Raw genomic sequence first — 17,251 nt, 5'->3', positions numbered from 1 at the left:
CTGAGGCTCATTCCCTAACAGGAAAAACCCCGCCACCTGAGGCCCATTCCCAGGCAAACAGAGGAGACATTCACACCAGCAGAGTTACCCTCTCCCACCCAAGAAAGCTATCCAGCGAACAAGCTCTAAGGAACCGAGCAGACTTTTCAGCATATCCACAATCTTTAGCCTCAACAATGCAATTTAATCACCAAAAACATTGATATTAGGACTCTAAATGATCCAAGTTACCAGTTAACATACTTTTTATCATTGGCACTTAAAAAAATAAGTCAGAAAATAATATGGCTTCAAGTGGAGAAATAAATATGCGTTTCTGAGGGGCCGTGCATTATCTGCGGCTTTCCTCTTGTTTCGACTCTAAAGACAGTCTCTCCCCAAGCTTTCTAATGAGTTCTGCTAGGTCCTCTGTGTTCTGTGATTTTTCCTCAAGGAGTTCATAACGGAGACTTGAGATGTCCTGCTTAATTTCCTTCAGCTCCCCTGTGAAGAGGAAGAATCAAAGGAAGTTAAATATAAATAAGAAATGAAGTTAACTATGAATTCTAAATGCAAACCAATGATTCTAGGTTAGGATGAAAATGATCCTGACCACAGTCTGAATCTTTTGAAAGGAAACAGCATGCCAATTCGAAAAGGGTTTTTATTTTCTCAGGCAAGAAAAGGCATTACAGCAAAAGTTTAGTTATCTGGAGACGTGAAGAGTTGTGGAGCACCCCCCTCCTTTCCCGGGCACCTCCACCAAAACCCCATAAAATTAGTGTTTCATCTAGCCTGTGCCGTCTCTGCAAAAAGAGTTTGTTCCTGGCTGTTTTGTGCCTTTGATGGCTTGGTCACAGATAATATTGACTGTTACTTGACAAGATCTAGAATGGCCTTGGAGACTCACTAGCATCTGGACCAGTAAGGGAGTTATCTGTGAGGGACCAGAGTGCCATGGGAAGATTCATCTAACCTGTGGGCTGCACCAGTCTCTGGGAAAGGATCCCAGTGGAACCAAAGGGAGAGTGAGCCCAGCACAGCCACTCATTTCATCCTCCTTCCTGACAGCACATAGTAAAAGAGCTGCCTCCCGTGCCTTTTGCCAGTGCAGTGGACTGTCCTCTCTCACTGTACTTTTTCAGCATGGTAGACTGTCCCCTTAATCAGTGGACCAGAATAAACTTCTGTTCCTTTAGTCACTTTGTTAGGTATATTGCCTCAGCAGTGGGGAGATCTATTAACACAGCCAGAGAGAACTTATTCTGTATGTCCTCCAGAGGCTCATCTACTGTGCCCAGCTCTCTCTTACCTCCACATCTCCACACATCCCCAGCTCACATAGGAAAGCTGTGTCCTTATGGTCAACTCACCTTCGTTCACTTCATCACTCTCCTTATCAATCTGGGCCTGCAGTACGTATCTTTTAATGAGTCTTTTCATGATTTTCTAGACAAGAAGAAATCCACTTCAGCCTTATGTTCATGCAAATCTCTCATTTGAAATAGGGTTCTGGTCTACCTGCCTTTGGAAATGATGGCTATCAAAGCTCAGGTAAGATTTAGCTCACAAGGAGAATGCATTTCCACATTTTATTTTTCTTATGAAAGCAACTGTCACATTACTCGGGCTAATGACTCAAAGGTTAATTCTCACAAGGAAGAAGACAATAGAGCAAACATTTAATTCTTTGGGCTTCTTCTTGTATTATTTAACAGTAAAGCACAGACTTCCTGTCAGATGGGTCAAAGATTTGTGTAGAACTCTGAAGAAGTAAGGAATTAAACAATGTCCAGTCTTCCACCCTACCAAGAATTTTAGACACTTTTGATTATATAGTTTCTTTAAAAACCACCTGTTTCAATAAAATAAAGCTTCTCTAGTGTCTTGGCTTGTGTATAACTATAAATATATATTAAAGGTAAATTAATAGACAACAATTGTATAGACATGTTTACATTACTACACCAAAAATTACTGCATAAAACCAAAACTAAAAGGTAATTAATTCACATGAGGATGTGGTTTGGTTTATAGATGCAATGTTTTTAACATTGTAAAAACAGAAATAAATATGTTTTAATAGTGTTACTTACAAAGGGAAGTCTTAAATGTCCATCAATAGTAAGGTGGGGTTTTTTGCTAAATTTCCATTTACTTATATAAAAGAATAAATCCATTGATAATCACAGGAATATATGTCAGAGTGAAAGCACCCACTGTAGAACTATTACACAATTTACCATTAGTTCATCTGTATAACATGCAACATATGCTGTAGAACATTACCATATATAAAATTGTACACATGCATACACATATACAAGCAGCAGATACGGTCTATTCACAAGTAGACCATCTTTATTTCACAGTGGGAGAAGGTGAGGTAAATTTTGCTCTGGTTTTATTTTTAAAGGTTTACATTTAAAATCATGCATATGTATGTGTATCTGTGTGCACATATATTCACAAGAGTGTAGGAGACCTTGAAAGTCAAAAGAGTGGGTTAGATGCCCTGGAGCTGAAGTTATAGGTTGTTGTAAGCTGTCATGTGGGTAGTAGGAACCAAACTTGGGTCCTTTGTAAGAGCAGTATGTGCCCCTAAGTTGAGTCATTTCTCTAGCCCCTCTTCCTTGTTTTGTAATGTTGGCCTTCTACAAAGAAGCCAGGCTCTAAGCTAGGTGATTATCTGTTTATATATCCCCTATTTGGAAAGTACCAGGCATATGATAGTTGCTCCATAAGCACAGGATACAACCTTTGATGTTGAAAAATATCCTGATATTTCATTTTAATTTAACAAAGTTCAGAGCTTGAAAGCCTGAACCTAACCAATATTTACATCTTGAAGTACTCTGAGCTTACCTGATACTGTCTTGGAGGATTACTGAAGCTATTTAAATGGAAATCTTCTGAGCTCCTTGTACTTGATTGTTTGTTGTGTGCCAGCTACAAAGAGAATTAGACACTCTGATTTAATTTGTATTGTTAGTTACTGTGTGACAGATTATTAGTTACACACGTGAGCTAATGGTCTGGTGCCTTCCGATGAGCATATTTGTATATAAGGCTCTTTGTTTTCATTCCATAGTACTCTGTCTTATAAGATATAAGAAGTGGTCTGACAAGAGTCTTTGATCACTGCTGCTACTAAAGATTATGTGTGGAGCCCCTCAGACATTGTGGCTCTCACAATGTTCTCACAAGAGTCATGTTTTAGCCTTGCAACAAGTAGGTGTATGGTACAAGGGGAAATACACGTGCTGGGGACTTTGTGATGATGTGCTGATCTGCTGGTGAGAACGCATTCACTGTCTGATTGCCAAATCTGCACCTACCCTAGACACTCAATAGAATACCAGGGGCCTCACCAAACAGAACTCAGATGCTACAGAAGCTCTATGAGACCGTTTCAATTCGGGGATCTGGACAGTGTCCCCTTCAGTTGTACTTGCTACTGAACTGCCATTGTGGCGATTTAAAGAAAGAAAATGAATTTTGGCAGTACACAATAAATGGAACCAACTACATTCACGTGCAAAGATGCTGGCTGAGGATTCTTCAAGGCATTTTTCTTCTAGGAGAAAAACTTATTTTTTTTACAAATAATCTTCAGCAAAACAGAATACTTCTAAATCTATATCATGGGGATAAACTATCTTCCAATGGAATAAGACTTTTCCAAAAGTCTGTGAAGTCATCCATTGTTTAGATTCCCTAATAACATCTGAGCAGCATGCCTGCTTTCTAAGCCCTACATGTTGATAGCAGTCCCACCCCACTCAACAGCCCCAAATTCTTCAAATCAAATGCATCCCCATGGAGGGTCAATGGGAAAATCACTACAATTAACAGTTCATAAGCAGACAGGTATTAACTCATACCCATCCTTCTCTGGCTAGAAGATATAAATTTGTTATTTCAGGAAATAATATTATCATTTTTCCAATACATCAAAACAACACAACAAATAGTTATTTGAAAATTGAATCGGGCAATGTAATGTGTAAAAGGAACTGTACTCAAATGTGCAAAAAAGCTTTGTTACCACTTGGTGGCACAAAATCCTGCTTTATCATCTGGCCCTGTGCTCAGCTGCCTTGCTGGCTCTAAGCCTAGAGAGCTGCAGAGTGGCAGGTTTGCTCTTTAGCTCATAAAAGGTAATTCAATTGCCAGTATGAAAAATATCTAAGATTTAGAGATGTAGGCACAATAAAGGCACAAAGGACTGAGTGCAAGCTTTGTTCTAACTATCTGTAAATAGCCGCCCTCTCCAATTCAGAACTAAGCATGGACTGCTCTTAAAAATCCTTTAATTATATTTTGTGTATGTTTGGAAGATATGGAGATCAAATGCATGAGACTATACATGCTACACAGGTGCTGTTCCATGAACCACATACAAGTCCTTTTCTGCATGTAGAGAGTTCTGGAGTTTTCTTGATCTTGTAAGGATTAAATTATCAGCAGCCAGGAAAAATCAAGGAAAAAAAGAGCTGGAGGTGACGTACTCAGGCTTCACCAAATGCAGATGTGAGGAGAACTGTTGCGTGCACTGCTGGTATAGAGCTCCTGCTTTAGAACTAAGTAGATGTGGACTTGGATTTTAACTACCACTTGTCTGAGACTGGAATTTAGCCAACGTATTTTACCTGTCTGAGCTCAGAGACCTCCAGTGCAGAATGGAGGAATAATATTGCAAAAGAAAAGGTGCATGGATCCTGCAGCTTAGAATGGTAGGCGTTGCCAATATCCATTGTTGTTATTTTAATTATATAGAGGCATAAGTACATACTGTATGGTTTGAAGTCTGTTCATAAACAGTTCTCATCTACTTGATATGGGGATAATCTGCAAACCTTGCTTTTGATTCATGCCCAAGGCCATGAATAAGACATTTAGAGAATTACATAGTATTAGTCCCCCATAATCTCCTACAGTCTTGCCTTTCTTATATTTTAAATAGGTTTCTACCACATATCCCTGAGTGGCCTAGGACTCACTCTGTACACCAGGCCAGCCTTGAACAGCAATCCTCCTGCCTCTGCTACTTGAGCATTGGGATTAGAAGCATGAGCTCCCATGCCCAACTTCCCTTGAGCTTAATGAATGCATATGTTTCCAGAACCTTCTGTCATATATTAATGCAAAAAGATTGAGAGTTCTTACAAGGTCATGTAAAAGTTAGCCCTGTATTTTCTCTGCTTGCTTTTTCAGACGATTTGCTTTTCAGTAGCTCCTGCCCTATTTGGTGACTACAAGTCCTAGCTGTAAGAACCATTAAAAAAAAAAACAAGCAAAACAATATTCTCACTGAATCCAGGGTGGAGCAAACTACCCGAAAGGCATGAAACCTACTGTGACATCAACAGTGTGTCAGTGACCTATTTTGAGACAGGAGCAGAGCAGGAATTAAAACATCACTCTGCATTAGCTGGTTTATGTGTATAATATTGAATGGCAGAGACTGATTCTCAATTACACTCTTATGTGGCACTACATGTCTGAAAAGCGGAGGCTATCCTCCATTAGAGCCAGTAGACACTCAAAATAAAGCATGTGACAGACAGTAATGAAAAGGTCTTCTCAGTTAGTTTTGAAAAGAACTTTGACCTGGCTCACCCTATTGATTTCATGGTATGCCTGCAGTAAATGGTATGCCCATCCCAGTGAGCCTTTCCATAGCTAATTAAAGACTATAACTTGCGAGCCATCAGAGAGGGATCTTGGATGAAAGAGAAACTGCCATCCTAGAGGCTGACTTTATAAAAGAGAATGAGCTGAGCTTTTGGGTAATGAAGACTGAACCATAGGTGTTCGAACCTGGACCTTTATGAGAAAGGAACATTCCCAGAGGAACCTCCCTCAGCAACACTGGGAAAAGATTATTTTCAATATAAATGGCTGGTTTGAAATTATTTTTTTTCAAATAAAATCATTTGAAACCAGAATCTCACATAGTAAGGAAAATTGACATTTATGTTGATTTGATTATCCAGTAAGCAAGTGTCAAAGATGGTTCTCGAAGTTTGGGACATATCCAGAATGATAGGTCACAGCACATGCAAAATAATGAGCTTTATTATGTCCTGTACAGATGTGAATCATGTGCTCTGCTTATTCTCTTCCTCATTATCCTCTCTCACTCTCCCTCCACACACTGCTCCCCTCAACACTGAGGGATGGCTTGCCTATGAAAGAGGGAAAGGAACAGAGACTGCCTTGGAGAAAGCCAGCCCATTCCAGTGTCTAGATTGCACAGGGGTTGGGGGGCTGGTGGATGATGTTCCGTGTGAGACAGAGGACCTGGAACCTAAAGAATACAGTCATAGCAAGAGCGTGACAAAATCTCAAAGGTCTACACCGAGAGGCTGCTGCTAGTTACAAAATTACCACTCTTTCTTGAAGAAAGACATGAATGCCACAGTATACAACCACACGAATATCTCTTATTGTCAAATTGACAACAAAATCAATATCTCACCCCAAACTCCACAACTGGATCAACTAAGCCATTCCTGTGCTACCTAGATGTTCACACATTCTTCTTGGTCTGGGGACTGGTTACCATGCCATGACCAGCATGACCTCACCAGGGAAAAGGAAGGAGAAATGGCCAAGTATACATCCCACCATGTGCCTTGTTTCAGAGTTTATTTTGCTTCGTTTAGTCTTCCTTTGAGACTATAATAACTACAGTAAGGAACCAGCCTGACAGGTTCATTCAATTTATGTAAATTCTTAGCCAGAGTGTAATGGGAAAATGAATATAATGTTGAGAATGTGTGTGTGTGTGTGTGTGTGTGTGTGTGTGTGTGCGTGTGCGTGTGTGTGTGTGGCCAAGCACACCCAACAGAAGTTAATGTTGGTGCCATTCCTCAATTAATGCTCAATTAATGTATGCTGGCTTCCAAGTGGCTGATGATTTTCTATTATCATTACCATTTTTCCACTTACTAATTCAGTTATTGCAATTATTTTTCCAGACACACCCACTTACATTATTTAGCTGGACTCCTTTCCTTTTTTGTTTGGACCCTTTCTCTAGGAGTTTAGGCCTAGTCTCAGTTCTGTCTCCCTGTGTGACTATCAAATGTGTGCTTGTGTTTGCTCTCACAATGCTAATAAAATAATAAGAACCCACTCTATTCTACTCCAGCTTAGATACTGTCATAAGCACTTTATTTGCATTAACTGAGCGGATGTTCCATCGTGTTTGCTGCCTACATCCTACACATGAGGAAGGAGCCATCCCGATAATGTTTCTAGCATAACTCTTACAGCCATGCACTATCCTGAGGAAATCCTTTATAAATATTCAAATATGCTCTGTGTTTTCAAAGTGTTCTTGTCATAACATCAGCACAAGCCCCGGAGCAGGAAGCTTCTGTTGTGACCAGATAGTAAATACTTGGTAGTTGTGAGCCACATACTATTTCTGCCAAATTCTTCACTTGTTTTTCTGTAATTCTTTAAAATGTAAACACACGTGATCACACACATGCACACACATGAATGCACGACACACACGTGTCCCTGCAACAAACACACCAGCTCCCCACAGAGAAAGTAGACCTTGGGGCACTCTTAAAAACATTCTTTCACTCTATGCCTCCCTTATCTGCACCACTTGAAAATGCCTGGTGTCTTGGTCAGAAGAGAAGCAGCTCTAAATAGCAAGATGGTGCCAATTCCTCACAACACTGGTGGTCACTGCCCTGAGGGCTGAAGGCTATTTTCCCTTCACTGGCTACTATCTCACTCATGGCCCCCATGCTGCAAACTAAAGCCTCAGGCTGTAGCAGGCCTCTTGGATTCCTGGGTGTGTCATACCCACACCTCCTTTCTACCACCCTTCCTGCTTGGGATCGTGTTCAGTGAAACTTCTTCCAGATAAAATTCCTAATCGAAGTAGGGCTTCTAGCCCTAGGTGCTCTATATTAAGACCTGCGCATCAGGTTCTGGTTTAAAGTAGGAAATGGTTGACAGACTCATGGCAGAGAGGATAAGAAAGGAACCTGGGAGACTGGGGATCATGGTCACACAGTCCTTGAGAATAGCTGTGTTTTGGTGAGGGACATAAAATATTCAGTTAAAAGCAGACAGCAGTGGCCTCCCTTTTGGCCTTTGCTTTCTTTCCTCAGAGCAGCTACACAACACATTATAGCCAACCAGCACAACAGAAGTGCCTCAGAGATGCTTTTGGGATTCAACTAGCTAGCCATGATTCTTGGTACACGGTCATTCCACTCTCCTACCTTCACAGGGAGTGAAATGACTGCAGGTAAAGCTGTCATCTTGTGTCCAGGACAAGAAAACTCCAAGAGAATCACAGCCACTCACCCTTAACAAACCCCACATGCTGTCTCACTGGGGCAGGTTATACGAGAGGAGGAAAAATGAAAACAACTGTCTTGCTTCGCCCATGAAGCTTGGGGATTTTGTTATGTACAAGTGAACACAGGGCCTTCCGACAAATTGCTCTCTGGATTTGCTTAGTTGAATTTCTCTTTAGTGTCTATTGGAACCTATGACCTATGACTAACAAGGAAGGGAGCAAATATCCTTATCATCGAGGATTTGCTGTCTTCCATTTAGTGTACCTCAAGATACCTAACTCATTAGGAACTGTACTGGCCACAACATCTGTTGAATCCTCACGGTACCTTTGCAAACAGCTGCTTGCTGCCTGACAGACCTCATTAGCTTCACTTGCTCTTCAGTGCAGTTAACACGTACCATCGAATCCAGTGCCTCCTTCCTACCATTAGCCTTGTACCCCACTACCCATCAGTCCCACAGTTTACACACATGCTAATTTCCTTTTGTAAAAGAACACAGATGCATCCTCTCGTCTCAATTACAAAATCATTGAAAGTTGTCAGGGTGCCTGTTAATACTATTAATGTGGCTGTTATCTATTTCTCTTACTTTTTAATGTGCACTGGTGTTATGTCTGTATGCATGCCTGTGCATACTAGTGCCTATGAAGTCCAGAAGAGGGTATTGGATCCCCTAGGACTGGAGTTACAAAGGTTATGGACTACGACGTATGTGTGTAAATTTGGACATGGGTTCCCTGGAAAAGCAGCCTATGCTCTTACCCACTGAGCCATCTCTCAAGCTGCTACAACACATCCCTTAACATCGCTTACAAACATGGGTTCTTTTCTCTGACAAGATAACTCTGATCCCAGGCAACGTAGATGTGAATTCCTAGTTTCAAGTATTAACTTACCTGATTTCTGTCAAGTGAAAATTTTGAAAGGTCTTCATGACTTCCCAAAATTCCAAATTTCTTTTCTTCATTTCTCTTTAAAAGATAGACATTTAAATGAGTCCAGTAACATGGCCAAGTTTTACTCTTCAATCTTTAGATTACTCAGTTGGACCATATCCCAAAATCTACCTGCTCTAATCCTACAGCATGAGTTAGTGTCAGAAATACATTCTTTTTGAGTCTTCCCTTTAACAAGTCCTTGTATATTTATTTAAACATTAATTTTCACATGCTATAATTCTTATCAAATCTGACAACTGTATATTTAATTACATTGAGTAAAGAATTTTTTCCATTAATCCACTGACTAAACTAGATATATGGAGGAAGGCCATAGATGCATTTTCCCCCAAATTTCTACGCACAATTATTTAGAATTTTAAAATCACTTTCTATATTGATTTGATTTAATCTCTGCAATGTAGAGGTGAGGAAATCTGAACCAATGGAGCTTGTCCCTGATTCAGAGTCTCATGCAGCTGGAACAACTATTGAAAAGTGTTTTCCTTCCATTCAGTGACAGCGAATGACAGACTCCTGTTATTTCAAGAACCCGCAAATCTGGTCAATGGGCCACCCAATCTAGGGAGGAACTTCTCCTACTGTCAGACACTCATGGTTTTCTGATTGGCAACAGTTACAGGGGCACCATACTTCCTACGACTATCCAACACTCTGCTTGGAAGATCTTATCATTATGAACTCGTTCTTTATAAAACTCAAATTGAATTATTTATAACTTTTGCTCATTGACTTACTTGTCAATTTTCGAGAAGACAAAAAATGCCTATAATCTCTAACCAAAACGAATTTTCTAAAAAGATCCTTGTTCCTTTCAAACTCCTTTTGAAGAAGAAACTGAGAGCTGTCACCACCCTGACCCACCTCCCCTGGAAGTGGCTGGAAACTTAACAATGATACTTGGTATGCTACTCAGCAGCCACAAAGGAGCCTTGTGCAGGGCACACACAGCACTGAGTATGTGTTTGAAAGGCTTCCAGGATTACTGACCTCAAAACTCTCATGTGTTTATAAACACTATATAAGATATCAAGTGAACTTTTTATACTGCATGACTCCTACCCCATCATCTGAACAGTACTCTTGATCTGTTCTTTCTTGAGATTAACTTGCCTGCTGGGATTCTTATTTCTAGTCAGTAATCTTAGACCTTCTTTCATCAAAAACCTTGCTGCAGACACTGACTTCCCACATTGTGTGTGAACAATCATTCCTGAACTTTGCTATGCACATGCTATCTCAGAGTCAGCCCAGCTCCCATCAGCTGTTCATAACTCCTGGCATTTCAGTAACAGTGAAGTGAGGAACTTGGGCATGAAGAGCACGATAAGGCTCCAAATGCTCTCACTTTCAGTATCTATCAGACAATGCATTGATTTAGTTACATTTCATAAATTTTTCTTAAACACACTGTTTAGGTAGGAATTTTCCAGTGTGTTCTTGCTAGTCAACAGACCAAGGAGCACCATAGATATAGTGATGAGGAGTGAGAATAGAGGGACATGGTTCATTTATGGACAGCTCCTTTAAAAGGGTGTGCTTACTGCTTACCACGATGAAGGCAACAATTATGCCCTAGAGATTATTGAGCAAGCTAATCACCTTGTTCATCTCTGCATCTTCTTGGAAGCCTTTCTTATGACCCTGGATAAGCTCAGACATCCATTTCTTAAATTTCAATAGGAGATAAAGCAGGGACTTTGGACTTGGCACAAGATTGAAGGGGACAGGCAGTGTTCTTCCCTCTTCAAAGTAGGAAAACCACAATTTGGCCCTTGCAAACTTCCACTCCACATCCGCATCATCCTGTACAAATAGATGTGAGTGTTCAGCATGGAAACAGAATTATCAAGTTGTTATAATGCCACATGGCTAGAGAGAAGAGGGAAAGGCTACAAAAGGCCTAAGACTTCCAAGACAGAGCTCCATGGTACACTCATGCTGTATTCCTTCTGAAGTCTGCTTCAGACTTTACTAGGCTTGCAGGACTACTGATCTCAAAACTCCCAGCTATTTATAAACACTATGCAAGAAATCAAGTGTACTTTCTGACACTCTAAAGAACCCTGTGAGATAGTATACTTCACTCAGTCGTTCATTCATTCAGGGTACTTTTGGAATAAAAACCCACAGTCATCACCAATTTGAGAAAGGATTAATTCTGAATATATCTCAAGAACAGATTTGGACAGTAATATTATTTCTAAACTCTTTTTCTTTTTTGGTATTGTTCTTTTGAAATAGAGTTTTACTGCATAGCCCAGGCAGGTCTGACACTCATGTTATTCTATCTGCTTCAGTCTTACAAATGTTGGGATTTCAGCTTGGGCCACAACACCTGACTGTTGGTAATAACTGCTGACTAAAATAAGAACTCATCACTAGGTACAGTGGCACATGGACCCAGAAAGTAGAAGCAGGAGGACCAGGAGCTCAAGATTATTCTCTTCTATGCAGCAAGTTCTAGGCTAGCTTGAACTACAAGAAATTCTATCTCTGAAAATGTAGAATAACAAAACACCACAAAAAAAGTTCACCTCGTTATAGTATTTTAAATTTGAAGAAACAGTGATGCATTTGGACTTTGCAGACCTAGCAGATTCCATCAATACTGTGTTTAAGAGCAAAGTTAAACTCTTCAGCATTCCTTGACCAATATAGACCGAACAAGCATGGAATGTGGAGAAATAGCAAAGCAGGCAGAATCTGCTTCATTCCATTGATTATTGATCCTTACACTACTTGAAAGATGTAAGCATGGACTATAAGAGATTATAGATTTCATACCTCAATTTCCTGGAATGAACTGTTGATCATCGCAATTAACATATTTAGCAAAACAATGACCATTGTGACATTATAGACTCCATACAGAACATAGCCTATGTTCTCAATGAACTTGTGATTGTAGTTGATGACCACCGACTTCACTTCAGAAAGACCAAATATAGCCCAGAACAGAGTCTTAAAACTTTCCTCAACTCTGGGGAATCAAATAACAGAAAGAAAAATATGAGAAAAGATATGATTACATAATAATAGCATCATCATAAATTAGCTTTTTCAATATTCTTGCAAACTGCTTGATACTTATGAGAAGTCAAAATTGCCTGACTTTTTAGTTTCCCTTCTGTAAATGGGTAAAATTGTAGATCTGGGTTCACTGCAAAGATGTGATGCTGTGAACGAGAAGCATGCCTTGAGGTTTAGCATTGGATAGATGGTAAAGGCGATGAGATCACTTCACAGCTGTCAGACATTTGTATTTAAATGATCAATGGGTTGGCAAAGTTAAATGAATTGCTTTAAAGAAATACAACATGCTAAAGTGATTTTAGTTCTAGTTCATCTGTGCTTTCACTCATACAAAATAAATAGAAAGTAATGATACATCAGGAAATAGGACACTATAAATACAGACAATGGCGCCAAAATTCCTGGAATGACCTGGGAAAAACTGTGGTGCTATAGACATAATTGTTTGTCCAAGGTTAAGCCTATGTGTTTAACCCAGTTGGTTTAATTTCCCCTTTAAAAATGCACTTAGGAATGTGAAAAACAGTGAGCTTTTCTTGAGATGTCATTTGTCATGTGACAGGGAGGCTCCGACATTTAAGACACCGATTGCAGCACAATATTTGCAATTGTGTGTGGTGGTGGTGATGATGATAGGTTCCAGGAAACCGAGCTGTGAGAGCAGCTGTCCTCATACCTAGTCTTCTGGATTCCCCGTTAAAGAGAATGGCACGTGATGTAGAACAGTCGATGCTACATAGCCAGCATTGTCAGCACTTATGCAACATTGCTTAGCTTTAGTGAGCTTTGGTTTCTCCTTTTTGTGGACTGAAGATAATAAATGTATGTGTGGGAGGTATTTGTCATCTAATCTGATTCTAAAAACATTATTTATCATCATTTTATGTTGGGAAGTTTCCTATATGCTAGTCTTCTTGCAATCCACTTTAAGATCTCCTCATCTTGCTAATGCATACCGAGAGAAGAGGTCTGCACCAAAGTGTAGACCTGCAAGCATAAATGCTATTGGTCAAACCCCCTCCTAATCCTCTAATCTGCAGCCTCTACCATCAAGACACATAGCACCACATACGTTGTGAAGGCTTCATTCTGTTTTGCACCAATGTAGTAGGAGTAGAGGTTGAACATTCCAATCATAAAGGCTACAAACACCATGATGAATATGACCATGAATTTGAAGATATCTTTCACTGTTCTTCCAAGTGAAATCTGCAGAGGTCCAAAGCTTTCATTTGCCGGTAAAATGTAAGCTATTCTGGAGAAACTTAAAACCACCGCGATTGCATAAAGACCTTCAGAGATGATCTGAGGATCGGTAGGGTCCCACTTTATCCTGGCTGGAGAAAAAATAATCAGAGACAAAGATTATGGTAAGTTCCCATGGTTTATTTACTTAGGTAAATTCTTCTCTGAGAAAATAAATGTTCAATCAAATTTCCCAAGTGTAAGTTTGTTCTCTGAAGAACTTCTCAAGTATCTGTAGCATATTCTTACTTGATTGGGGTGATTTGTTATGAATTCTCAGTATAATATAATCCTGTAGACCAGTTGAGCAACTGATTCTATTGATTTTATTGATAGCTACAAATGGAAGAAAGAACTTATGCAAATTACCCCTCAGTTTCATTTCTCCCTCTCTAGCAATTAGGTGGTTCTGCTCCTGTGGCTCTCATATGCCCTTCAAAATTCATTGTTTACATACGGACAGTGCTTAAAAACATCTGTCCATTACTCTGTTGAAGTATTCATCATCTTGAACTATAACTACAAAATAATGTTATTTGTGGCTTATCCTCCTTGTTATTTAAACTTACTAGAAATACTTTTTATTGGTCAGTAAAACAAGTCTATTTTGTCACAAAAATTTCTATAATTCATTAATAATTTCTTCTGGCATTATTACATCAAGCCATCAAAACCCACTTAAGAGACCATTATGAAGAAAATAAATGCAACACAGTGTGTAAGAAGCAGGAGAATATAATTATAATTTTGCATTTCCTCATTTGCAGAGAATTAGAATTAGGAAAGGATAACACAGAACTTATGAATGTGTTTCCTTTTTATAGTGTTTTGAGTGTCCCCTATAAATAGATATTTTTGAGTATATTTTAGGAAACTACTTAAATAAAAAATTAGAATTGAAGTAAGTACTAAGAATTCACAATAAGGAGACTTTAGTAATATAGATATTAAACCCACAAAGGTGTCAGTTAACAGATTTCTTACTAGAGAGTTTCAATAAATATTCAAAAGGACTATATTTCCCCAAAAGCCAAGTTCCTATGGGAGGGATGATTTTCCTTTGGCAAATATTGTACTTTATTTCCATTCTAGTCACTTTTCTCCAGGGGAGAAAAAATAATTCACCTGGTTTGTTAATCTGGGATAGGGAAAAAGTCTGTTTGGATCGTGGGCCTGGCATCATCATCTTTAGTCTTATGGGACTTCTCAGATCCCCACAGAAGCATCCCTGAAGATCAACCATTTACTGAAATCACCATGTCACCCCTCATTGAGAAATTTGATGATAACTCTTACAATTTCTGCTACTCAGCCTTGGTGATCGGTCTGGTTCAGATTTATGACATCTACCCTTTTATCAGGTTTAGGAATAATGATTAGGACTCAACTCCATATTCATTCATTTGTTTTATCTCTCAACTTATTCAATGCCTGGTTGGAAACAGTGTCATTATTATTTACAGAGAGCCTTCCTGGAGACTTCAAAGACTTTTGGGTTGAAACAGCTTATATGTCTTGAAAGGAAAATAGGTTCAAATATAAACTTTTTCAAGTCATGTGTATATGGATTCAATGTCACACGTGTTGACATGTCATACTGATTAAATTAATTTCATTAACATATCAATCACCTCACAAACTTTTTCTGTGTGGTAAGAACATTTAAAGGTAATTGTCTTCTGCAATTTTCCCTTGCACAATATGCTGCTGATAACCCCAGGCACCATGCTGTAGAAAAGAACAGCAGCATTTGTAAACTGTGTCTGACTACAATATGATCTTCTCTCTGACCCACATGACTCTGTTCCTGCCAACCACCAGTATGATGTACTCTATGAGAACACACATGTAAGTGACGTCATGAGGCTTTTTCCATGCCAGTCTTGTTTCACATAACATGATGTTCATTGTGGTTTTGTAATAATCATCTCCTTTCTTATTTAAACTCAAGTATCATTTCATCACGTGTGCATAATTCAAATGTAAACTTTTCTATTTCAACATTTCACAATTATTGAACATGGTTGATTAGACAAATATCTAATGAACTCCTACCATCAACATGTGATCCTGTCAAATGCTCCAACAAAGCCTGCATTAAGAGGCCATACATTTTTGGCCAGGTGTGGTGGTGCTTATTTTTAACCATGACACTTGGGAACTATAGGTAGATGGATCTTTGTGAGTTGAAGGCCAGCACGGTTTACAAAGTGAACTTCACGGCACAACCAAGACTACACAGAGAAACCCTATCTCAAAAAAAAAAATAGTAGGAGGAGAAGACTAAAGAGAAAAAGAAAAAGCCATATATGATTCACTGTTACTACTCAAGTTGTTCTCACAGAAGTACTACAAAGTAGTTTGCTCAGGTCTGTGCATTAGGTGAATGGTCAAGTGAGTTTAAACAGCATAAGAATCAACGGGATACTGAAATAGATGAAGGGGAGGAGCCGATGATAAGATCTCTGCTTCCTTACACTGTTATAAACAAAGGTACTGCCAAAATAAGACTTTAGTAGAGGCTTTAGAAGGAAGGGGATGCTTTCATGACATGAAAGACATGATTGGTCAAATACCTATTCTGCCTCTTTTTGGATCACTGTCTAATGTGGACTATCTATCTTAGTAGACTAGGAAAAATATGGAGTAGAGACAGGGCTCAGTGTTTAAGAATGTTTGCTTCTCAGTTCCCATAAGTCCTGTTAAACAGCTCATAACCACCGGTAACTCTAGCTTCAGTGGATCTAACAACTGCTGTACACTTTAGGTACTTAGTCTTACATGAGAAACACACAAAGACATAAATAAAAATAAAAAGGAAGCATAAAATACACATATATGAGGTATGTGATAGTGATTCTCGGTGGATTTGATAGCTATTGAGTTGATCCAAGAGATAATGGGGGATGGTTCTTTTGGTTAATAAAGGTTTCCAATCAGAAGATAAATAAAAAGGAGAGGCAGAAAGCATGATTCTTCAGACACTGATGCTATTTGTCAAATGCAGATGCTATCAATAAACAATTTTACGTGAAGTGGAGAACAACTACTACTACTGATGTCTCTTTCACAAGAAAGTGTTTTATTGTCACTAGTTTAATCAGTATTGTAAACTCACCCAGATTGTAGTATTTGACGTTGTCCCCCAGTGTGACTTTTGTCAAGTCCTTTAAAGTGTCATTTGCATCGATGATGCTCTGAGCTTTGGATGCATGCCAGAATGCCATAAATCTTGCAATGAATGATGCTGCAAAGATTGCTAACATTCCAAAGTCAAGCATATTCCACAACTCAAATAAATATTCTTTGGGGCCTTGAGTCCAGATTTCTTTACATTCAGCCCATATCATTCCTGCATTGGTAAAGAGTTAATATAACAGATCAATTTCATTCTAACTGTAGCTCTTCCATGGCGAAAAACAATTGGAAAAGTCTCACTGGCTATTCACAGCCCTGTAAATATCCCCCGCCTTCCTTTCCCACCCCCAAAAACCACAGTCCAACATCACCAAACTACCAGAAAGCAATCAAGTGATACTGAGTAAGAATCTCAAGTGGAATGGTCTTCTATTTCTAGCAAAGGAAAAAATAATTAAGATGTTTATTATGATAACCCAAACAAACATATACACACTTAAAATGGAAATGCTCAGTTTCACAATGAAGTTATGCAGACATTGGATATAAATT

General features: G+C 39.1%; 1 protein-coding gene across 1 annotated transcript in view; it reads right to left on the bottom strand.

Moving 5' to 3' along the window:
* Positions 1-332: 332 nt before the first annotated feature.
* Trpc6 (transient receptor potential cation channel, subfamily C, member 6) overlaps positions 333-17,251 on the bottom strand; it is a gene marked incomplete at its 3' end in the record, with an annotated part of 104,593 nt that continues 87,674 nt past the window's right edge. The window contains 8 exon segments of the mRNA NM_053559.1: positions 333-483; positions 1,353-1,428; positions 2,845-2,928; positions 9,218-9,292; positions 10,883-11,086; positions 12,068-12,263; positions 13,389-13,653; positions 16,680-16,913. Of these exon segments, the coding sequence (NP_446011.1) occupies positions 333-483; positions 1,353-1,428; positions 2,845-2,928; positions 9,218-9,292; positions 10,883-11,086; positions 12,068-12,263; positions 13,389-13,653; positions 16,680-16,913 (1,285 nt within the window).

The sequence above is a fragment of the Rattus norvegicus genome, chromosome 8 (genome assembly GCF_036323735.1).
Source record: "Rattus norvegicus strain BN/NHsdMcwi chromosome 8, GRCr8, whole genome shotgun sequence".
Classification (NCBI taxonomy): domain Eukaryota; kingdom Metazoa; phylum Chordata; class Mammalia; order Rodentia; family Muridae; genus Rattus; species Rattus norvegicus.
The sequence above is the reverse complement of the archived record's forward strand: the minus strand, read 5'-3'. Positions and strand labels throughout refer to the sequence as shown.